Source organism: Onychomys torridus, chromosome 1, assembly GCF_903995425.1.
Source record: "Onychomys torridus chromosome 1, mOncTor1.1, whole genome shotgun sequence".
Taxonomy (NCBI): domain Eukaryota; kingdom Metazoa; phylum Chordata; class Mammalia; order Rodentia; family Cricetidae; genus Onychomys; species Onychomys torridus.
In genome coordinates this window covers 117,161,995-117,187,386 of record NC_050443.1, presented here as the reverse complement: position 1 = coordinate 117,187,386, position 25,392 = coordinate 117,161,995, and the positions used below count along the sequence as shown (strand labels likewise).

General features: G+C 49.7%; 1 protein-coding gene across 1 annotated transcript in view; it reads right to left on the bottom strand.

Moving 5' to 3' along the window:
- The window catches only part of Inpp5a (inositol polyphosphate-5-phosphatase A), a 199,398-nt gene extending 174,484 nt beyond the window's left edge, over positions 1-24,914 (bottom strand). The window contains exon 1 of the mRNA XM_036198061.1: positions 24,505-24,914. Coding sequence (XP_036053954.1) covers positions 24,505-24,579 — 75 coding nt within the window. The 5' untranslated portion in view covers positions 24,580-24,914. The remainder of the gene's footprint in view (positions 1-24,504) is intronic.
- Between the last annotated feature and the right edge of the window lie 478 nt (positions 24,915-25,392).

The following is a 25,392-nucleotide window of genomic DNA, read 5'->3' as shown; positions in this document are numbered from 1 at the left end:
CCAGGAGGCAGCCAAGCAGTACCCAGAGAACCGCACCAGCCTCCTCACAGGCAAGGGGTCGCCTGGTCCAGCCCTGACACAGCAAAAGTATCTCTGGGAGTGCACAAACCTAGCCTCCACCCAGCCTCCTGACCCAATGATAAACCAAGGCTGACCTTGACTACCATGGGAAACCATCAGTGCAGAGTGGACATGGAGACACACCTGGGTGATCAGTGGGAAAAACTGGGGCAAGTAAGCCCAGGAAAGAGATGAGTGCTTGTTACTAACTAGTCCCTCAAGGAACATCTGGCCAGTAGTCCCAGTGAAAGTCAGGGGTCCAACCACAAGGCTGTTTCCCTTCCTTCCTTCCTTTCTTCTCTGGCTTCAGTTTTCCTAGAGGACACCAGTTCACACTTCATCCACCCCAGCTCTCCTGAGAAAAGAGCTCCTTTTGACTTTAGAGTTACTTAGCAGTTTAGCAGCAGCAATTATGACCTTTGCAAATATAAGGATATATTGTTACTTTTTCTACCCTGCACATGCTCATATCCACTTACCACCACACAGAACAAAATTCCCAAAAGGAAATGTGCTGGTGTTTAGTTCCCTGGTTTACGCATGTGCAGCTAGAATACCCCATCATTACGGAAGAAGGCAGAGTCCCTTACTCCACAAAGCTCACAGATTGCCCCAGGCCAGGAACACCACCAAAGCCCAAGCTGTGGTGAAAAGAGAGGGTACAAGCACTAGGCAGTACCCTTGTGGCTGCTGGTTGGGTTAGTCTCACTGTTCTGACTCCAGACAAGGCATCAGTCTCCAGCCTGGCCAGCTCCCAAATTCACACTCTTGTCATCATTGCCAATCTCCCTTCACCGCATAACCAGAATCTAACAAAGGGTTTGGATAGAGGAAGCAGATCATATGGTCAACACAGACTATCGAAAGGAAAGGGTCAGAGGTTACATGTACCCATGCCTCATGGCAGGAACCTAGTGGAATCATAGCCTACAGCCCAGGGTATGGAGGCCATGGGCATAGAAGGAAAAGGCAAGGCAGAGCAGGAGGAACTGGGGGGAGGGAAGGAAGTAATTTGAAGAGGAGAAAAGGAAGGAGAGGGAAAAGGAAGAAGGGGGAGTAAGAGTAAGGAGGAAGACAAATATGCTAAGGGCAGGATGAGAAGGAAGAGGAAGAAGACAGCAAGATGAGAGTGAGGAGGAGGAGAAGGAAGAACGGGGGGGGGGGGGGGGACCGGGGTTCGGAGAAGTCAATCATCTGCCCTCTCTACCCTCCTCCTTCTGCCATGCACACAGAAAACCAAGTTAGATCCACGGAACTGTGTGGCATCCTGTCTGTCATGCGTAAGCTTGAGGAAAAACCACAGCCTCTCTCTATGATTTACTCAGGTTTCTTCTAGGACAGAGAACAAGATGCAGCAGGGGTCACAGGTCAACATCCAAACTTTCCCCACTGCACGTAAGACTAGTGAGTGCCCTCAGGTCCTCCCAAAACACAGCCCCAGGCTAAGAGCTATTAGTAGTAGTGTGTAAGATGAACAGCACAGCCAGCTGTGACCACAGTAAGCCAATGTTATGTGCAGACAGATCAGCAGAAAGACAGATGCCACAAGCAAGCCACAGTGGTAAGAGCTACAAAGAGAGCAGAAGAGGCTGGGTCCATGGGACTAAGCTCAGTGATGCCCAAAGAAGAGATGAAGCTCGAGGAAGGAAATGGCATGAACTGGCCAACAACATGACAGGCACAGACACATGCTCCAACCCAAGGGACCCCAAAGGCTCTGGCCCTCAGATGCCCATCCATGGCTGATGGCACCTAGGACCTCCCTCACACCCAGGCTGCAATGGTGAACACTGGGCCCCTTCTCACCCAGATAAGGGGCTGGAGAAAGTCTGGGCCTGTACAGACTGGGACCTGTACTGGGGACCTGGATCTACATAACAGGGATAAATTCACACAGACAACAATGGTGTCTCCAGCTAGGAGAGAGGAATGGCTGAACCAAAAGCCCAATGTGAAACCACTGGGACTCTCAGGGAGGAGGGAAAGGGGGTGGGACATCCTGAGGGATATGGGAAAAGGTCTTCAGCAGGACATAAATAGAATCTAAAGTCACAAAGGAACACAGTGAAGGCTGGAAAGTAAAGAACAAGTAAAAGGTGGCTGAGACAGGCAATGATCTGAGAACTCTATGTGACTCATTAGGAGGAAAAGGAAGCAGAGCTTGGGGCTGCAGGGCTGAGCAGGTGTGAGAGCTCAGAGTTGGGGTCCCTGCCACCCAGATGCACACTGCTTCTCAGGGAGGCTCACAGTGAAGCAGATTTTTGGAAAGGTGAGAAAGAAAGAAAAGAAAAAAAAAACACTGGCAAGCCTTTAGGATGAGTGTAGCTGCCAAGGAACAAAAAAGGCACAAGGGCAGCAGACAGCAGGATCCAAGAAAGGAAGGCGCAATCAGAGGGGAGCAGGGGAAGGCTTTGGAGAGAAAAGTCTTGTTCCCCTGCCATGGTCTACACAGAGCAAAGCAAGCCTGGATACTGCCTTGCCCTCAGGGCTTGAGTATACTCAAGTAGGGTAATAGACAGACCAAAGGATGGGACCAGGGTTACAGAGAGGGCAGCACAGAGAGAGGAGGAAATGTAACCCTGAGCCTTCCCTGAGCTCCATCCAGTCTCCTGAGCAGCAGCAGCAGCCTGCCATGCAGACAACCTCAGCTCTTCCTCTACAGACAGCCAACCCTGCAGGCACTTTGGTTGGGGACTTGGAACTGTTCAGGGCACACCTGGGAACCAGCTCCAGTTTATCCAGTCCTCAGCTCACACCATGACACATCCACAGCACCTCTCGGCAGGGAGATGAACTAGTCAGCACAATAACCCAAAGTAGTCTCCACAGTTGTTGAAGCATGCAATACTGGACATGCAGAGAGCCTGCCAGGTCTACATATCTCACTGGGAACTCCACTAACTACCAGATGCAGTATCCTAGGGGAAGCCCCACATCAAAGAAGCACCCCACATTCTGCTCTGCCTGCCAGTCAAAAGCATTGTGTTTCTGCCCCAACTTCAGAACAGATGTGAGAAGCAAGAGCAGCAACATTTCATTTTGTCAATCAAGTGGCCTGGTAGCTTTGCGTTCTGAGGAACAGATGGCCCTGGGCTTTGCATTCCCAGGTGCACCACATCCTGGAGTCCTGCCTACCTGGCTGCTACATACCTAACAGCCAGGCCATACACCTGAAAGCTAACCCCTGATTTGCAAGTTGCCCATGGACCAAAGAGCTGATCAAGGCCAGAGAAGTTTATCATGTACCTGAGAGCTAACCATAGACTTGAGAGTTGGCCACAGATCTAAGAACTGACCATAAACCTGAGAACTGACTATAGATTTAAGGACTGACCTGAGACCTGACCACAGACATAAAAGCTAGCCATAGATCTGAGGGCTGACCACAGACCTGAGAGCTGATCATAATGTGGAGAGTAGATCATGAATGTGAGAGCTGACCATGAGCCGAAGAGTTTACCCATGGATGTGAGTGATGACCACACCCACAAACAGAAGACTTTTACATGCTCACCTTCCTGACATCACATTTCACATCTGGTCCAACAAAGCTCTCAACCTCAAAACACTAGACAGAGCTCCCTTTAGAATCACTGTGGAGCTCATCCAGACTGTAAAATGTTTACATGGATGTCTATCCACATAGAGTATCATCAGGATGCCTGCCCAGGGATGCCTTCAGGCACAGCACAAAGGAAAAGGCTGAGATGCCATGGCAAGCCATGAAGATAGTACCTTTTCCCTTGGGGTCTTGCCCCTCGTCTTCCCTGTGAAAGTGGAGATGGGCACTGCATCCACCAGGTCAGCCATCCTCCCTGGCCAGTTCTAGGATGAGCTAAGGCTCCCCACCCAACAGCAGAAGCTTCCTTAGCATATAGGTCAATCCCTGCTGGTGATGAGCTCAAGAAGAGGGCTAGTGGCTGCCTGGAAAAAACAGCACAGAGCCAGGGCTTGGAGCCAAGGTGTTGGCAAGGGACACACACACACACACACACACACACACACACACACACACACACACATCATAGCAGCACGTGGAACGAAGCAGAGAAACAGAAACTAGGAGTTGGCCCTGGAAGGGAGCAGCCACTGTCTCCTGCTCCCAGCACTGTGCTCCTGGCTGCAGGACATGAACCATCCTCCTTGGAGCAGGTGCCAGGGTGCTGTCCACAACATGAGCAAGTTGACCATAAACCAGAGGTTCTTGCCTCCAGCCCACCCACACAGCCAAACTCTGGCCATGGTGGCATACACAGCACCTGGCACTTCTCAGAAAGGGCAGTGGACACAGGGAAGGACGGGAGCTTTCAGCCCACATGAACAGTAAAAGATGGACACTGACTCCTTCACCAGAGGATGCGGTGCTGGTGCAACAAGCCTAGCTCTTGGGCTCTTCCTGGGAGCTATCCAGTGGCTTGTTTCTAAACTTCCTCTTCTGCTTAAGCTACCCTTAGGCTGATAGGTAGCTAAGGGATTCTGTAATATGTAATCCTTTCAAATACACCCCAGGGCCTGAAAAAGCCCAGTTGTTCTCAGTAGGAGGTGGAGCAGCACCTGCAGCTCACACCTAAAGACAGAGCCAGCAGCTGGAGTCGACCTGTACAAGACAGACTCACATCTGCAGAGAGCAAGAGGCCCTTGTGACATCAATAACCATGCCCCCAACCTAAAGGAAGACACAAAAGCCAGATGTATTTTCTACACATTCTTCTAGGTGACAGATGTGAAACCAGTCTAACAACCTAGAAGGGCTCAAGCCACACTGACCAAGGTTCAGCCAACAAAAAGCAAGGCCCCTGTGACTGCTGTCACATCTTGAGGCTCAATGAGAGGGCTGTCTTAACATCACCCCAAAAGGTACTCCATCCCTCAGGAGCTTAGGGCTTGACCTTCAGGGTCTCTTAGCAACTGTTATTCAGCCAGAGAGGACACACCAGCAGGACTGCATCAATATGAAGCAGTAACAGGAAAGAGCCAAGGTGGAGGCAGCACTGGTCAGTTTCTATAGGATGATGAGCCTTGACTCCGTTCAAACCAATCTCTCAAAGAAAGCAATTAATCATACAAAAGAAAACATGCATCTCACTGCAAGAAGCAGTTTCTGTTCCTGCAAGGGGCAGAGACAGCACAGGTCAGTGCAGAAGTGAGCAAACACACACCCAAGTGGAGAAGGAAGCCAGGCTAACAGCTGCCTCTGGTCCCAATAAGGCATTTGGTAAGCAGCCCCAGGCCAGTAAGTGTCCGTGTTCCCTAAGGACCAGGACCTCCAGCAAGGTCATCTTCAGGAATAAGACAAATAGATGAGTCACAATGCCAGTAAGGCAGGTTGGCCTGGACACTGGACACTTCTCCAAGCCCACAGGGAGTACACACAAAACATACACCCCTGGGTGCTCACTGCCGAGGGCTACTGAGTGGAAAGTGTTCAAAGGCATTTCCTCAAGAGTCCTGAAGTGCCGCTTTCTTCCTAGTGTCAGCTGCAGTGGTCAACAGTGAGAGAGTGCGGGTTAGTTTGTCAACTGAACACAAGCTAAGATCATCAGGGAAGAGGGAATCTCAACTGAAAAAAAAAAAAAAATGCCTCCATCAGCTTGGTCTCTATGCAAGCCTTTCTTGATTAGTGATTGATGTGGGAGGACTCAGCCTACTGTGGGTAGACCACAACTAGGCGGGTAGGTCTGGGTTGTCTGGAAAGAAAGCTGAGCAAGCCATGGAAGCACACCAGGAAGCAGCATCCTTCTAGGGTCTCTGCTTCAGTTCCTCCTCCTTGAGTCCCTGCCTTGGTTTGTCCTTCATGATGGATGTAAACTGTAAGATGAAATAAATCCTTTCTTCCCCAAGTTGCTTTTGGTCATGATGTCTATCACAACAGAAACCTTGTTAGGCCAGAAGAGAACTCACTAGAACATGGCAATATGCAGGTACACGGGCTCCGGTTGTGGGGGTGCTGTGTCCTCTTACATGCTTGGAGCTGCAGACACAGTGCTACAAGACGGCTGACTCAAAAAGATACCCAGGGCATTCATCTTTCTGTTGGAAGCTGAGCCACTCTTGGTATATTCCATCAACATATTAAGTCAACAAGAGTGCCCCCTTATGAGGTTCCCCCCCCCCCAGGCTTACACAAACAGGAGCAAAGCCTCAAACTTAGAGCCATGACCCAGGACACTCAGAAAAGGTAGACCCCATGTGTCTGCACAGGAGACAGCCAGCTCAACTGTTTTCTGGTCACCAGCTTAGTGTCTACCAACTACAAGAAGTGAGGAGGTGAAGGCAGAGGGGTGAAATAGGAATACTCAAGAAAGGTGATTTAACTCCGAATGCATCCAACACCAACCAGAAGACAGAGGGAATCTTTTGCCAAAAGATCAGCAAAATTGGCAAAGCTGAATTACACTGGTGAGGAAAAGCCTAAAGTCAGAAATGAAGGACAAGATGATCCAGCCTCACACAAGTAAAAGGAAAGGAACAGGTGCCAATCATGGAGCAGTAGTTAAACAGTGAGGTGCCAATCATGGAGCAGTAGCTAGGCAACCAGGTGCCAATCACGGAGCAGTAGCTAAGCAGCGAGGTACCAATCATAGAGCAGTAGCTAGGCAGCCAGGTACCGTAAGAATTCCTACCAGGATACAAACAGTAAAGCTGACTCAGAAAGAAAGAAAAATAGATCACACACAAATGCAATGAGGAGGATAAACTTAACCTAAGTTCAAGGCCTGTAAAGTAATTTTTAAAACATCAGTGAAATTAATTAAAGAGATGGGAAAGATAGTAGGAGAGTGAATAAGCAAGGTACAATGGTGTGAGAGAGAGAGAAAGAGAGAGAGAGAGAGAGAGAGAGAGAGAGAGAGAGAGATTTTATTTTGTATGTTAACTTTAAAAAACCAGTAAGAGCCGGGCAGTGGTGGCACACGCCTTCAATCCCAGCACTTGGGAGGCAAAGCCAGGTGGATCTCTGTGAGTTTGAGGCCAGCCTGGTCCACCAAGTGAGTTCCAGGAAAGGCGCCAAGCTACACAGAGAATCCCTGTCTCAAAAAAACAAAAACAAAAACAAACAAACAAAAAAAACCAATAAGATTAGAAATTAAGATGAACTCAACCTGTTTGGAAGCACACCATCACAATAGTAATACTCCTCTGAAGAACCTAAAGACTCGTGAAAACCTCTGTCCGAGTTCACACTGACTTACTACAAAGCTACAGCAATCAGGAGAGTGTGTCGCAGGCAAAAGGATGGACATGTCAACCAATGAAATATAAATGAGTCCAGAAATAAATCTGTATGTTCACAGCCAATTAAATTTTCAAGACGAGTGATAAGATGGTTCAGTGAGGAATAAGAACCTTTTTAATAAGTGCTTCTGGAATGACCAGATAGCCACATACAAAAGAAGCAAGACCCCCTTCCTTATATGACTATAGGTCTTAAAGGAAACAGCTGTCTTTGTAACCTCAGACTAGATACAAGCAACCAAAGAAAAAGCAAGGCATAGTCCATCAAAACAAATACCATTAATGCCTCAAATAACACTCAAGAAATGAATACAATACACCAAATGGGAAAACAAACTGAATCACAAAGTTGGTAAGCTAGCACCCAAAATATATAAAGAATTCTAATAACTCAACAATTCTTTTAAAAAGTTAAAATGTGCTGTGGATTTGAATCTTCAAAGTAGACATATAAATACCAATCAGCTCATGAAGAAACTCAACATTGGGGAAATGCACATCAAACCACAAGAAGATGTCACTTTATTCCTAGCAGGACAGTTATTGTCAAAGATGAGCAATAACAGTGCTGTTTAGGGATGTGGAAACATTGGAACCGTCACTCACTGCTAGTGGAACGTGAAACGGTCTGGCGGTGGAAAGCACCCAGCAGTTCCTCAAAAGCTAAGCTCACTTGGCCAGCACCTCCACAGCTGGGTTTATACCCAAGAAAACAGAAACCTGTGTCCAAACAAAAGCTGGTACGTGGATGCTCACAGCAGCCCTATCTGTAACAGCCAACTGTCCATCAATACCCACAAAACGTCATGTGTATCTACACAAAGGAAGAACACTGGGTCATGAAAGAGAACGAAGTATCACCAAAGCCACCCCATGGGCCATCCCAGAAAATACTGTGCTGAGTCAAAGCATCTGACAGGACAGACTGCTGAATCCCATTCATAGGAAATATCCAGAACCAGTGACCCAGAACAAAAAGTAGATTCATGGTTGCCAGGGGTTCAGGGCAATGGGATGGGGGTGACTACAAATACGCATTGGGTTTCTTTTCAGGATGCTAAAGTACCCTGGAATAGGGAGTGCTAATGGTTGCACAGGCTGGTGAATACATGGAAACGCTGAGCTGTATATTTTAGAGCAGGATTTGTATGTTATATGAACTTTGTAATGTATAGATAATAATCAAAGAAACCAGTACAGACTTCCAAATAAAAAGGAGGAATGTTCTACAGATAAGGACACATTACACACACACACACACACACACACACACACACACACACACACACACACACACACATGAAATAAATATTCAAAAAGTGGGGCCTCACTTACCCATGTGTTCAGTCAGTGGGGCTGAGATAAGAAAAATCCTGGTCCTAAGGAAGCAGCTGGTTTAGGCCACACCCACACCATGTGCACAAAAGCAGAACCCATTGCTTCACAAACTGCCAGCAGCCATGGAATGATGAAACCTTTCTATGGAGGCTTCTCTAGTCTGGTAATGCAGCTCAAAGGCAAGGGCCACAAAATGCAACTTGCAAGCTGAGTGAGCTAAGGACCCACAGCTCTTGGCTAGCCAAGGTGAATAACAAGGCCCAGGGTTCAGAGAGCACGTTGGAGGAGGCAACACTGAGCAAGTCTAGGAAGGACACTGGATCTACTCAACTCAGTCTGGGCTAGGCACAATGGGCACAGATGCAGATGTGACTACAACTTCCAGAAGGCCCATGTCCATGGACTCTGGGGACTCTGGAAGTTGCAAAGGAGGCAGCAGCCAGCAAATGCCTGGAAAGTCACTATCACAAGGTAGCTTCCACTCCAAAGGTCCCTCTGACTATCAGAGTCCCACACTCTGAAGGAAGAAACAAAGTCCTGTGGCAGTGTACAGGGACTTGGCACACCCCATTAATGTTACCTATACATTCTTCTCCCATCTGTAGAGCTTGCTCCAGCTCTGGAGAAAAGACAACCAGGTTCCCTGTATAACACCCCTCACTAGAGTCAATATCACTGCCATCATGTCCTGGCCCTTCTAATCCAGAGAACTGGCAGCAAAGTACCAAGTAGTCCAAACACCCTCCAGAAAGCCCAGATGGGGACAATGTTCAAGAGGTAGAAATACCAGAGCATGTATCATCCAGGCCACCAGAGGGATCATGAAGGATTAACTATGATTAGCCCCAGCACGTGCAGCCTCCACAAGAGCCTCATGTCAGTGGGTTCGTGTTTGCTTGGTGTCTGTGCCCAAACATTCCCGGGTCAGTCTCAGGAAGACATGGACTCTAAAATGGCTCCTGGCAACCTAGTCACATATGTGTCTATGGGAAGGCAGCCCAGAAACAAAGAGTGCCCCTTCCTTGCCGGGTACCTCCACATTCTCCTGCCTACCCTGCTTGAACACCATGCCTGGAAGCCAAGTTGCTTTTTGTATAAAGTAAGAAATGAATGCATGGTGAGACTCTGAACCCTTTCTACAATAACAGTAACATTGTGTCAGCTTCCCAGAGGCCAGAGACTGACACTCTTTAAAAAGCACAAGACAGCCATGAGCAGCCTTCCAGAGGTTCCACCACACTTGGACAGCACTCAGAGAGAAAAAGCACATTCTGGGCAGTAACTCTGCAACTAGCAGAGAACCATGGCCAAATGCCAGGCAGGCCTCATCCAAACCCAGATCTTCTGGAATCCTTTGCAATCTTAGTGGAACTGCATGGCAGGGAGAATAGAGGCTGAAAGAAAGCTACACCAAGATTAACATAAGGGAGCTAAGTGCACGCCTTTAATCCCAGCACTTGAGAGGCAGAGGCAGGCGAATCTCAGAGTTCAAGGCCAACCTGGTCTACAGAATGAGATCCAGGACAGCCAGGGCTAAACAGAGAAACCTATGAGGAGTGGGATTAACATAAGGGGTCAGAGAGAGGATTCAGTAGTTAGGAGCATTTGCTGCTCTTGCAAAGGATCTGAGTTTGGTTCCCAGAACCCACATGGCAGCTCACAACTGCTTTTAACTCCAGTTCCAGAGGATCTGATGCCCTCTTTTGGCCTCCAAGGGCACCTGCATCCATGTGGTTCACATATAGACAATCAGACACACACATACACATAAATAAAAAATAAATCCCTTGTGTATACTTTTTGTTTTGTTTTTAGGGACAGGGTCTTGCTAGGTAGCTCTGGCTGGCCTAGAACTCACTATGTAGATCAAGCTGGCCTTGAACTCACAAAGATCCAAATGCTTCTGTCTCCCAAGTGCTGGAATTAAAAGTATGTGCCAGCTAATAAAAAAAAAAGATTAAAGATTAACAGAAAAGGAGCCAGCTGACAGAGAAAGCCTGGAAGTCCCTCCCAACCTGGGCTTCATACAACAATCAGAGCATGTTCAGGCCAATTTTTAGCAAAAGACTGGGAGCCCTTCCTCACCTTGGCTTCATATAACAAACAGCTGTTGCAAGAAAAGTCTGAGCTAAAGAAGAAGAGGTGGGCGTTACTATGTAAATGTCCTATAAAGGGTGGTGCTGCTTGTGGCCTGGTGCTTTGGGATCATTACCCTTAGCTCACTAGCCCACTCACACTCCCAGGAGGGCTTTCCTTCTTAATAAACTGTTTATTTCTTTTCCTAACCACATGTCCCTGATCCAATTCAATCCATTGCCCTCAGACACAAGTACCTGGGTCTCTCAACAGGTACCCAGGGACATTCTGGCAAGTAACTGTAGACTCAGATCTGCACCCATAACAACTGGACTTGCTCCATGAGCAGCACCCAGCCACGGGAGGTAAGCTGACTCTAGCAGGTGAGTGCTGAGCACTCTCCTACAAAGATGCTACAAGCCTGGGTCTCATCAGTTAAGACAGACCCCTAATGCAAACACCACTGAAAGACTGACATCCCTCCACTGCACATCTATATAGGCCACGCAGCTCACAGCATTTAGCCCCTCCAGAGTGTGAACAGGGAAGTCAGTGTTACACATCTATCTTACATACCACTACTGGAGAATATGGTCATTGAGGTCACCAAAGCATAGGTGTTGGTTTCCTACTGACACCAAGGTATAGCTGACCTCTCCCCAAGGAGAATTGTAAAAGGTAAAATGGAAAGATCATGTATCAGTGTCTTTGAGTCTATTATCCACAGTCAGAAGTCCCAAGTCACTTGAAGCCTTTAGAATCCCTTCACCCCACCCCCAGTGCAACCTCTCTTCTTCCATGGGAGCAGCTGCTTACGTGTAGATAAAGAAACAATTATAGTCAGCTCAGGGACTCAACCAGACTCAAGCCCCCATTCTAAGGGACAACAATAACAATGGAGTAGACATGGCACCCCACAACTCATCACACTCTCCCACTAGACACAAACCCAAGCCAATGACCTTGTTCACTGTAAAGAAGCAGGGGCCTGAGAACCATTAGTATACAGCACCTCTTAGCCCACGGTGCTTGTTCCTACCACTGTTGGCCATATCAGCCACATAACTAACTCCCCATTTCCTGACTCGGCTCTTGAGTCACAGCACCCCAACAGTCACTCCTTCCTTGCCTCTCCAGCTGGCTCTGATGTTCCAAACCAAAGCCTTTAGGACTCAGCTCCTGCCACCTGCACCAGGGGCTGTGTGCTCTCCACAGCAGAGCATCTCTGTGCTCCATGAAGACCTCATTCAGAATTATGTTCCAAAGCTGTCAGAGTAGGGTCCCTGGCTGTGTGAAACGTGGGTCACCAGTGTCTTTGCAGGGGAGGCAGAACCCCCAAAGCCATGAGGGTGACAGGCCTGATGTGCAAAATACCTTGGACAGTATCTAGTGGACCAAGCTCCTCCTGCTGGAGGCCTCTCCTCACTTCCAAGCATGCCCTCCCCAGGCCCTGTCTTTTCTCTATGACACAGCAGAGCCACGTGAAACTGGAGCTCTGCAAAGGTAACAGCAAGCTGGTCTGGGGGGACTCCAAAGCTTCTGCCCCAAGGGAGGCAGGTTGGGGGAAGTGAGAGCCCACCTGACACAGTGAGAGTCTCTCAGACAGCCTCAGGTCCGTCACAGGGTGCTGTTTTGTTTACCTTACTGGTCAGTTTCCATGGCTCACTCCCGTTTCCCACATGAGCCGATCCTTTCCTCACACCTGGACAGTCACAGAGTACACCACCTGACTGCAACAGTGAGGGCCCCAGGTCGTTACAACAAAACAGGAAGTTATGACAGATCTAAAAAAACCCAAACTGTGATGAAGGAGGAAAGCAGCAAAACATGTCCCCAGAAATCTGCCTGCTCCTCGGACAGACGCCATCCCAACAGAACAAGAGCTAGGAGAGTGATTCCAAATGACTCTAGGTCATACGCAGAATGGCTGGGCCTCACCTCCAAGATGCTAGGAATACTTGACACTTCCTGAACTGGATAAAGCAAGTGTCCACTGAAGCCCCCAACAAAACTCTGTAGCCTGGAACCAACCAGTACACAACCCCAAAACACCTCAGGGGCTCACTGACCAATGAGAGCAGCAACCTCTTCTTCCAGGAGAAGGTTCTCAGAATCCACAGAAGGAAGCTGCAAGGATGACTCTCAGCACCTAGATGTGTGTCACTTGGGTGGTCAGAGCCCACAGCCCAAAGATGTCCCTACTCTGACTTCTCATCCTAACTCATCATGCAGTCACCAGTCACCAAAATCCCAAAAGGTAGATGAGGGAGGCTGCTCAGGGCTGAAGTAGGCCTCCCTGGCTCCTTCTCAGGACCTCAGACAGGGCGTCATAAAACAGAGCCTGAAGCCCAGATGGACCCAGGGCCACACACCCAGGCCATCCCAGTGGCCAGCTCCCAGAGAGGCAACAACCATTGCAGGCCAAAATGGCCCTGCAATGCTGAGGGGTCCACAGAAACAAGAAGAGGTGTAATGTGCCAGCAAGCCTGACAGTTCATCATACCACAGCCAGCAAGCCTGACAGCCCATCACCCCACAGCCTTAGACAAGGTCAAGGACCCTCCTAAATAGAGAAATGAGAGCAAATTCACCCTTCCTCTTGTTCTCCCACCACTGAGGCAGCCAGATGCCTTCCAATTGCAATTAACACCCCCTACTCTCCTACAGTGGCTGCCCATGTTGACAGGTCTATGCCAAGATAGCCACCTGCTACCAAGAATACCAGACCATCCCATCATAGACAGATGTTTCCCACCTAACCTCAAAGAAAGCTACGGCCAAGTCCATAGAAACACCCCGCTTGGCAGCAATGCCCCTGCCCAGCATGCCACTAATTATCCACACAGCATGACCACAATCCTACATAGAGTCTAGGTGATAGGTCCACAGAGCAATAGCCACCAAGTGCCTCCCAGACTTGCATACGGATGTACAAACACAAATCCAGACCCCAGGGAGAAGGTAATTGAGAAAGGGCAAGAATACCAGGTCAGTAGTCAGTGAGGGTCCTGGAAAAGCCCCACCTCGCCCCCCAGAGATTGACAGGCATGGGTTGAACTGCAGGACCCCTTTCCCTCTCAGTAGTGGCATGTTCCCTGCACCTGTGAGCAACCAAAGAGGATCTTCTACTGAGTTCTCCTGGGAGGATGCCTACTCCTGCTTCACCTGAATTAACTACACTCAATGAAGGAGCATTATCACACCTGCCTGTCCGTCCAAGCAAATGGGGCCTCCAGTGGGGGGGTCCCTGTACCCCTCCTAGAGAGGTGAGCAGGAGGATAGCAGCCATGGAGTTGCCTACCACAGTCATTGCCAAAAGCCATTACAATAAGGCAAAGGAACCAACTTGTAGGACGCCTACTATTTAAAAGAGGCTAGAAATGCATAGGGCACTCCATGCCTGCTCATCATCAGGAAGGCACCACCAGAAGCTTGCACAGCAAAAAGCTGAGCCCTACACACTGTCAGAAGGGTATGAAACTGTGCACAGCCAGAAACACACACACACACACACACACACACACACACACACACAGACTGTTCAATCAGTCCCAGGGAGGCGGGCACCCACACCCATACAGAACTGTAAGCCCCAGGAAGACAAGCACTTATGTCCATGGAAACAATGTTTACTCATTCACTGTACCCCAAAGGCCTGCCTACTGGGGGCAAATGAACCATGTGACCATACAGTGCAATACAATTCAGCCATGAGCCAGACCAACTGCTGACGCGCAAACCTGAGGAACCTCAAAATCATCACACTGTGCTCAGTGAGAGAAACCAGACATCAGACTGAACATCATATGATTCCATGATGTGAAAACTTCAGGAAAGACAGACTCTAACAGGACAGCAGAGCTGAGGTGGGTGGGGCCAGGAGCTGGGGCTGAGCATTGCAGAAGGCCAGGCGGGAAGTGTTGCAAAACCGTTTCATGGCAATCGCTGCATAAATGCAGGCATTTTCCAAAAGTCATCGACCTGTACAGCCTGCTAGGTAAACCGAATGGTATGCACATTATTCTTCAATAAAACTGTCTAAAGGAAAAAAGGGAGGCGAGCTACAGACTAGGAATCAGACTTCTCCACTAACCCCAAGAGTGGATCTGACCATACTTAGCCCCATAGCACATGAAGTGCAAACAGAGCCAATGCTGACGTCACTGTGCCAGGGCAACACATGGCCTTTGGTGTCAGCTGACTTAAACAACTCCCAGCCTCCACCTTCATCCTGACATGGGTATCAGCAACTTCAAGGAAACTCGCCAGGTTTCCACTCCTGGAGAACCCCAAACCTTACACAGTGCTGCTGTCAAAAGCCAGACATCTGGATGTAATGTATATGTTGAAAGCCGTCAACAGGGAAAAACAGCATGACAAAGCAAAGCCTGGAATCACTTCAGGTTGGAGAAGGGAGGCAGGCAAGGAGAACTCTAAACGTATTGCCCAAAGCCAGGACACAAGCGGGTCCTGGAAGGATCAGTAACAGCCGCTGGCCCTGCAGGGATTTGGAGGTGTCTCTGGGAAAGAACAGTGGTTCAGAGGCCGCAGATGTAGAAATGTATCCTACTTGAGCAACCAGCACTGTGAGGGATGAGAGGGAACAAGAGCATGCGCAAAGGGAGACTGCACCAGTGAGAAGCAAGGCTGCTGGGGAGTCCCAAGTGTTCCAGCAGGCCAAGGCAGCCAGAGAGCAAAGCTGCAGGGGACGAGGTTCCTCTGGGACCAGTGCCAGGTCATACAAGAGGCTATAACCGTTAGCCACATGCGTTCAGGCTCAGTGAGTGCTTGGCCAGCCATCTGGCAGCAGCTCAGCACCCAGAGACATACTGAAGATGAGGCTGCTATCCCTAGGGACCCATAGCAAGTTCCCCACATCTGACTGGGGTGGGGGGGGGCAGAGGCAAGGCCTCAAGAACCTTGTGCTCACCCAGTAACATTGACAGACAGGTGGCCTCCTCTCTGCTTCAGTGTCCTTAACCAGATTTCCAGGTGATTCTGGCTTGCTAAAGTATCAACAGGCAAGAGCAGAAGATGAACCAGGGTCACATGTCGGGTAAGTGGGGGGATGGGGCACTGAAGAGATGGCTTAGAAGTTAAGACTGCATTGCTCTTCTAGAAGACCCTAGTTTGGTTCCCAGCACCTATGTTGGGCAGCTCACAACCACCTGAAACTCTAGCTCCTGGGGATCCAATGGCTTCTTCTGCCCTCCATAGGCACCTACACACACATACACAAACACATGTACATGGAAATAAATATACATATATTTTTAAAGAGAAGTAGCAGACTCCAGGGTCCATGCTGATTCGGAATGTGGGCTATCTGAGCCTCCGAGAGGAGAGAAAGGCCTGGGATCAACTTGAAAGGGCTAGCACATCAGCTGGAAGGTCCAACCATGTGGGGTAACAGACTTGGAGTTTGGAATGCAGATGGTAAGGGTCAGATTCATCATGAAGCCTGCATTCTGGGGTATAGCCAGTTTAGAGATGGAGTAAGGCCAGACCAGAAGGCAGGAGCAGGTCCAACCATTCCAACATGAAAAGGCAGCTCTGTTCTACACACATACCCCAGGACAGGGAGAAGAACCCAGAGCCTCATCAAACTCCAAGGAAAGGCACCATACCCTCATCAGAGAGATAAATCAAGAAGACAAATGGCCCAAGGTCACAATGGTCGATCAGATTGTCGGGACTCTGCAGTAACTAGCCCATGGAGACACTGCTGGAAACGAGTTGAAGGCATTCCATTTGCAAAAGAAAAAGCAAACCCAGAGGCAGTGTGTTCTGGACTTGCAAAAGCACTAGTGTCCTGGTATCACACTCAGGGCCTATCTCCAGCCAGGAATCCCCTTAAGCCCAGCCCACCCAGAGCCCCTGCCAGGGCCTAGGACCCTTTGCATTATAAGGGTTGTTCTATACAAAACAACTACCCAATCATCCTATAGAGGACCAGCTGGCACACCTCCTCCCTATGGCATAGGGGCATCCAGCAACCACTCCTCCAGTGGCATGCCACCTCTCAAAACAACCTTTCACAGCTTAAATGTTGGAGGAGCTACAAAGGCACCAGGGATATACTCATCACAACAGTGACTCAAGTGTCTCGAAGATAAAGTCCAAAGACATGCTCACAAAACAGAGCAGTTGTGAGCAACTGTGGGCTAAGGACCAATGGTGAGAAGCCATCCTCCCACAGAACCCACAGGGATGCTGTATTAATCTGGTGAACACCACTCCCCATCTGCCAATACTGCAGTATTATTATATCAGAGTAAGATTTCCGTATCTGGATCAAAATTATCCTAGCATGAAGACAGGCAATGGCCTCACATTGGTCCTACATTGTGGGTGCTCCATTCTCATTCATCATTAAGGAAAGCTTTCTCACCACTGTATCTTGTCAGGAGGTTTACACCAGGGTCCTTAGTCCTCTGGATGAAACAGTTCAGCACTGTCTTCCCTGAGAATTAGTTCTGGACCTTTCTAGGTTTCACCATGCCTGGAGGCCAAAACCTAATCTACTCTCCAGGAAAGAGGAGAATCCAGAATGGCCACCAGACCTTCCAAATTCCCTCCCTGCAACTCCAAAGGTGATGCTTGCAAGGCAAACCTTTGACCTTACCTGATTACCTAGCAGTACCAAGAGCCTGGCCAGCACAGGCACCTCTCCAGGCCTTTGGAGAGTGTCAGTGTGAGAGATTCCCAAGTATCCTAACAACTGAAAAGGACTCAACCGCCACACTGGGGAGAAAACAAGTCTGCCTTCTCTGTCTCAGATACACTGGTCATTCAGTGAGCTCACATCAGGCCAGGACACCCAGTGTAAGCATGGCTGTCCTTAATAGCACAGGACAGAAGGCAAACACCTCAGAGCTGAGGCCATTTCCAGAGAGAGCCCACACTCCCCCGCTGTAACTTAGGGAAGTTGGCTCCTCTTTGCAAGTCAAAGCCTCTCAGCTGTAGTCTCACTCCTGAGGCCCTTTACAGAGGCAGATCTGAGATGGGTTTCTGTGACTTCCCAGTCAGACCACCAAGTCCATGAAAACACCCATCACAGATTCCAGGCCCCTCTCTGCTATTGGGAGGAATGTCCCTCATGATGAGACTGCTCAAGTGTCTATGTGGACTGTGTGAACACATATGCCCCCAAATATCACTGGGCTGTCCAACAGCTCTACTCAAAGTGCTTATCTCAAAGATGAAAAAATATTTAATATTTCAAGTAACCCCCATACACCCAGGCCCCTCAGCACCTCTGGAGCAATGAAAGTAGGCCAAAGGAGAACGGCAGTCCAACAGAGGAATACTGCACCCTCAAAGGCCAACAGAGGAACACTGCACCCTCAAAGGCCAACAGAGGAACACTGCACCCTCAAAGGCCAACAGAGGAACACTGCACCCTCAAAGGCCAACAGAGGAACACTGCACCCTCAAAGGCCAACAGAGGAACACTGCACCCTCAAAGGCCAACAGAGGAACACTGCACCCTCAAAGGCCAGTCAGTAACAGAGAAACACATGGTTCCAGTTCCTTTATGCTGGGACAAAGTTGGGGTTGGTGAGAAGCATAGCATGGAAGCAGACGACCACCAGGTGTATCTCTACATTCTAAACATTGTATCTCAAAACTCTAAACATTGAAAGTAGCCAGGAAATGATGTCTGTGGAAAATCACCTGTGTTTACAAATCAGAAATGGTTGCATACAGTGGTCAGAAGCACCAGTAACAGTAGCATAAATGTTGCAATACTATCTCACTTGATCCTACCACCCTGGGAGACAAGAGCCCTACCACCCTGGGAGATAAGAGCCATCCTGTCTTACTTTTTTTTCCAGGGAGTCGGGTTGACACAAGGTTTCTCTGTGTAGCCCTTGCTATCTTGGAACTCACTCTGTAGACCAGGCTGTGCTGGGACTCAGAGATCCACCCACCTGCCTCTGCCTCCTGAGTGCTGGGATTACAGGTGTGTACCACCACCCAGTGATCCTGTCTTACATATTCAGGAAACTTGACTAGACTTCAGACTGCCTGCTGAAATCTCTGCTCATAAACAGCAGTGTCAAAAGGAAGAATGCTGAGACTCCTTAGCTACCTACCTATCCTGAGACCAACCAGAGATCAGGAGAGACACAAAGTCCCAGTTCCTTCACATTGGGAAAGTGTGGTGGGGGGTAGAGGTGGGGGGGTGAGGGTAGGTGGGGGGTGGGGGGTTGAGAGAGCATTCACAGCATGGAAACAGATGACCACCAGGTATATCTCAAAATTCTAAACATTGAAAATAGCCTTTTCCTGCAGGAAAGGTCAGGCCCCTGGCAGCCACCTGCTCTGCCAAGGAATAAAGAGACAAGTGAGCCAGCCCTACTTCAAGAGGGTGCAGGTAGGAATGGTTCACTGGGTAAGAGCATGCACTGCTCTCACAGGACCCAAATTCAGTTCCTAGCACCAGTTCCAGAAGATAGGGGCCCTCTTCTGGCCTCCATAGGCACTATACTCATTGTACACATAAGCACACTTAAGAATAATGGGTTTTTTGTTGTTTGCTTGTTTGCTTTCTTGACAGCTCTGTAGACCAGACTGGCCTTGAACTCACAGAGATCCACCTGCCTCTGCCTCCCCAGTGCTGGGATTAAAGGCGTGCGCCACCACTGCCTGGCTAAAATTAACTTTTTAAAAAGAGATTGCTGGTCTTCTGTGGAGGATTGCTGATTGCAGTGGGCCTGGTTGAGCCCTCTGTGCTGCACTGGTCTTAGCCCCAGCTTCAGCCTCCCTCTCCTGCAACTTTGGGCATCACAAAGAGAAATGGAGTCTAGGTGAGGACCAGAAAATGAGCATGGCAGGGAAGGTGTGGCCTGACCTGGGTTTACCACCCTGAGAAGTAGGAAAAGAGAAGCAAATGCCACATTTCCAAGAATCCAAGTCTTAGGAGAGACAGAGACAGAGAGAGAGAGAGAGAGAGAGAGGTGGCGCAATAGGTTAGGTACAAGGGAAGGTGTGGAGAAACCAAGAACCACTGGGGGAGGGGGGTGAAATGGAGGGAGGCAGGGAGCTAGAGAGTTGGCTCAATGGTTAAGAGCACTTACTGTTCTTGAAGAGGACCCTAGTGTGATTCCTAGCACCCTCATAGCTCAGAACTGTCTGTAACTCCACTCCCAGAGAATCCAAAGCCCTCTTCTGACCTCTGTAGACACCAGGCACATATGTGCTACACAGACGTGCAAGTAGGTAAAACACAAACCTAGAATAGTAATGTGATGTATATATGGAGAGAGAGAGAGAGAGAGAGAGAGAGAGAGAGAGAGAAATGGGACAGCCATGTACAGACAGGCTGGTGCCTCCAGAGGCAGGACACAGTTTCTTCAGGACTCAGCAAGTCCTCTGCAAGGCCCACACACACCCTGAGAGCTGAAAACCCCATGCACAAGAACATATACACCAGAGTTCACAACAATTTTCACAACCAAGATGCAAAACCAGTCCAAATGCTCACTAACTGATCACTGGACCAACACAAGCACACATGGACAACTGTCCATCCACAGAAAGGAATGAAGCAGTGATGTATGCTACGACAGGAAGAATTCTGATGACTTCTAAGTTTAAAAAAAAAAAAAAAAGCCAGAAACAAAATCTACATGCTCCACAGATCCCCTTACAGGAACCAGGAACCTCCTGAACAACAAATCCACAGAGATGGTAAACATACAGTTAGTGGGCAGTAGCAATGGAGGGTGACAGCCAATGCATAGGGCTTCCCTTTGAGGTTACTTGAATGTTCTTGAGCTGACTGCAAGGAAAGGACCCTGGTACTGACACCAAGAGTCCCAGAGTGCAGCAGTATGGGGCAGAACCTGGGGAGAGAAGTGAGGTGGAGACTACCCTCAGGAAGGCTGCTATGGAGGACAGAGCAGATCTGTGGAAGCCAGAACTAGAGAACCTTCCACACTGATAGGGAAAACCTGACAACGAAGATCAACACAGAGGGGGAGGGGGTGGGTGTCCGCCTGAGTCTCTCCCCCCCACAGCAGTTCTGACTTGCCTCTCTCCTCTATCCCAAGGCTCAAGAACACCTGCTGACTGGGGACCCTTGCTCCCCACTACCACCTACTGCCAGCTCTGCAAGACCATGTCTGCCTGAAAAGAGTCACTCGGGAGCAAACTGAGCAAAGCAGGAAGCCAGCTCCAAATGACATCTGATTCTGAATATATTACAGGACCAAGAACCAACAAAGCCTGACCATGAAAGGGTGAGGAGAACTCTGAAGCAAGCCTTCAAGCATTTACCTTCTTCATTCACTACGAGTCAACAAGTGAGGAGACTAGAGCTAGAAATACATTGGTCAAAACACCAGCCAGATCAGCAGAACAACCATCAACATGGCCCAGATCACCCATTCCCTCTCTCCCAATAACATCAAGTCAAACTAGGAATCAGTGAGAGGCAATGTGGCAGTCACTACTAGAGAGATAGAAAGTCACAGGTGCCCCTGGCTACCTGAAAAAATACTTCTGAAGGGTCACCAGCTGGGACAGCGGTCCTCAGAGAATAAGCTGAAGACTCTTCTCCCAAAGAGTGACCTAGCCAAGATTGCTTTTTCCTATCACCGTGTAATAACGTCAACTGTCTCACTCCAACCCAAGGGCCGCAGAGCTTCCCTGCCCTGGGGCTGGGTATAAAGTGACCAATCCCTCTGCCAGCAAATGGAGTGTCCGCTGAGTGTTCTCTGCTTAACATTTTCAGTTTTGACATCTAACACAATGACACACACACACACACACACACACACACACACACACACACACAATGGGCTTACATAGTTTTTAAGAACATGAAACAAAAGTCTGCCTACAGTGAGGCATTTGGACAACACTATAAGGTCAAAGGGCTAGAAGCAACCTACGGGCCCTTAGCAGAACCGCTCAGTAACTGCAGTGGGCCACCCTTCCAGGCAAGGATGCCAGCCAGGGTTGCTGGTGAGACAAGAGCAGGCTGAACAAGATGTTCTGGAGATCCCAGGGTACTGATGACAAAGCTATGATTAAAATTTACATACATGGGCTGGAGCCTATAGCTAAGAAGGGAAGTCCCAGGTTCAAACCCCAATTAAAAAAAAAAAAAAAAATTACATGTTGTTTTAAGAAGGGTCACCTCTGCATTAGGAAGAGGAAAGGGGCATCAGAGGGAAGACTTTCAAAACTACAAACGCAAAAGCAAACTACCTACTGCTAGTACATAAAAGGAAAAAATGCCTTGGGAGCCGGACTGGCTGTTTCAAAGCGGACACTTTCCTCCTGGGAAGCGATTCCCTTAAGTGGCAGCTAAAGCACTGTGCTGGGCAGGGCAGAGCTTGTTTCCCACAGTGAAAACTCCTTGATAGTCCTGCAGACTGTTGGAGATGCTTGTCTGTCATCAGAGACACCAAGCAGCACACTCAATCACAAGCACATTTTCTGAGTCTAGTATAACCAATGACTTAAAATCTACCTCACTTGAGAATTCGCCATTTTCTCTCCCCAGCTTCTTTCCCACAGCACTCAAACCCCCACCAAGGAAGCAGGCCCCAGAACATGAGTGTGTCCTTCTTGGTCATTCCATTGAGGGTATGACTGACCCTGGGGACTGGTTCAGAATTACCTTAGGTACAATTCACCTAAGACAAATACGTATACCTTCTAGCTACAAATGCAGTACAAAACTTCAGAGAGCCTTAAGGAAAAAAATAAAATAAAAATTCAGAGAATATGTTGCTAAACGAAAGTGAGTTGAGCCAGGCATGGTGGTGTACCATCTTTAATCCAAGCAGAGGCAGGTGGATCTCTGTCTGCCTGGTCTACACAGTGAGTTCCAGGCCAGCCAGGATTACATGATGAGCTTCCATGAGGTTCCAAAAAGAACCCTCTTTAATATCATCAGAGAGAAGTATGTATGTAGGTATATGATTGAAACACAATAAAAACTCTAGAACTCAGAATCAAAAATTACTAGAAAGAATGTTTTCATAGCAAAATCATTTTCCCTTGGAGATGAAAGTGCCCCACCATGCCTAATTTTCCTGACATTTCTGAGGCTTTGAAGCCACAGCTAACGGATCTGAATCATCTGAACAAAACCACGCTACAGTGACATGTTACTGGAAGGCCTAGAATAGAATGCTAAATATATGGGCACACACCCATACAGGCCCTTGTAGAAAACGATCACACGTGAAACTACATCAAGTTGTCTATAACTGGAGAGGGTAAACAGTGCCTCTCCTGCAGGGAACTAGAACACTCACATGTTTATAAGTAAAATCACAAAATACAGCAATAACACCTGCCTTTTACTAATAAAAACCAAGTCTACACTGTCTGAGAACTCAGCTCAACGAAACTCCTCTCCCATGCTTGCTGCCAGGAACGAAACAAGACCCTCCCCTGAAATCTACATCAGGCCTGTATCCAAGGCCTGGCATTGTCCCAACTGTTCACCTAGGCAAGGGCGGGGAGAGAGAAAGGGGAGTACGCGGCTTCATAGTTCCATCTGTGACATTACCCTTTCTTCCTAAACAAGCATGCCACTTGGAGCCGCATTCTGCTTTATTTGGGTTGGCAGTTTAAGTACCAACAGCAGGGTGGCACCGTGGCTGCAATACTGAACTAGGTCAGCCTCAGCCAGCTCCAGGGAGCTCCCAGTGCCCCAGGCTTCAGCTCCCTTCTGCCTCCCAGGGTTCCAGGGTGGGACTGAGGACTGGAGGCGCAGTCCTAGAAGATAAAGGCCTTTGGCATCATTTTTGGCCTTGAAGAGGTTTTTGGTTTTCGGCACCTTTTCATTTAGTAAACAAGGAATGGAAAGTCCTCCATGGCTTGACTAGAATTGCCTCATTTGAGTACTAGTGCCATTACAAGTAACACGGCAAAATAAGGGTGCTTCGCATCTTAGGATTCCTCCCAACACCCTCAGGAGACAGGACCTAGGGATAGGATCTAGGGACCAGGACTCAGATGATGGAGCTCAAGGTTGGGGGTGAGATCTATTGTGACTTCGTGAGGAAGGCTCCACGGATAGGCCTGGGGAGCAGAATTAGAGGCCAGGGTTCATGCTCAGAGGCCATGGATAGGTTTAGGATCTGAGGTTTTAGGGTAGGGTCTCGGAGTTCAGGGTCACTGTGATCTGGGTTGAGAGGAGAAGGAACCAAAAGCTGGGTTTCTGGAGTCAGAATTCTGACTTTGGAAATCAGAGTCAGAGACTAGGGGGTCAGGATTCAATCAGGAGACCTGGGGTCAGCATGTGGTTAGGTTTAGAGGCCAGAGCATCCAAGTACCAGGATTCTGGGTCAAAATTCCAGGTCAGTACTTGTGGCTCTGGAGTTCGGGAGCAGAAAGGGGATAGAGATTTGCTGTCTCGGGATCACAGCAAGGTACCAGCATCAGGATTCAAAGATCCAGACTTAGGCTGAGTTCCTGTAGTCTGAGTTAAGACAGGGGTTCAAAAGCTGGGTCTTCGAGTTTGGCCTCGGTAATCAGAAAAGTGGTGTCAAGGTCTGGGGCGTGTGCTGGAAGTTTCCTGGCCTAGGGTCCACCACTATGGGGTCAGCGTCTGGGGCCTGGAGGATATCCGACCGGTGTCCCCAGCTGTGGGTAGGGGGCATCAGAGTCACACGTCCAAAAGACAACTGGCCCGGAGTCCACGGCTGTAGAAGGCGCTGTAGGGGCCGGAATTTAGGGTCTCCAGCTGGAAGTGGGGATGTCAGGGTCCCGGGCTGGGGGACTCCTGGCCCGCAGCCGCCCCTCCCTAGCCGACGGCGCGGCACTTACGTCGTCGAAGAGCGAGCCCACGTTGGCCGTGACCAGCAGGACCGCGGTGCCGGGGGCGGCCGCCTTCCCCGCCATGGTGCCCGGGCGGAGCGGGCGCTGGACTGGGTGGCGGCGGCCGCTTCCTGCGGGGCCGGGCGGGCTGGGGTCTCGCGGGGCCGCGGGGCGTCAGCTGCGCCGGGGTACAGCACCGGGGCGCATCGCGGGCTCCGCGGGTCGGACCGGGCCTGGCCGGGGCTCCAGCCTCGCGGTCGCTGGCTCTTCGCTGCTCCGCGGCCCCGCGCCCGCTCGCCGCCGCGCCTCACAGCGGCCCGCGCGCAGCCATTAGACCCGCCGGGAAAGTTCCCGCAGCCGCCGCCGCCGACTCCGGCTGGGGCAAGTCCCGCCCCACAGAGGGTGGGACCGTAGGAGGCGGGGCTGATGGTCGCGCCGAGGGCGGGGCCTATAGATGGGGCGGGGCCTGCGGGCAGCCTACAGTCTTGGGGCTTCGGTTCCCCGGCTCTGGGTCAACTGGAAGGGCGGGGCCTCGAGCCGGAGCCAGACTAAGAGGGCGTGGCCTGTGCAGGGGCGGGGTCTGCCTACAGGAGCTAGGCCTAGGGTGGGGCGGAGCCAACACCAGAGACGGGAGAGGCGAGGCTTATGGGGCATTCCTGTCAGTCAGGTCCCTGGGTCCTCCCCAGGCTTTGCCCCGCCCTGCCGCTGTTACGCGCATATTCCAGCCTCCACTCCCATGACGTCACGACCCTGCTACCAAGGCACCTCTTAAAGGAGCCGCGAGCTGGGGGAACCTGCAGCCCGCGCTCTTCTAGCCGCTCTAATTGGGAGCTTTGGAGCTCCAGGAACCTCGGTCCTTGCCCGGATGGGGAACTCGACTCCAGCCCGGGTCTGGGC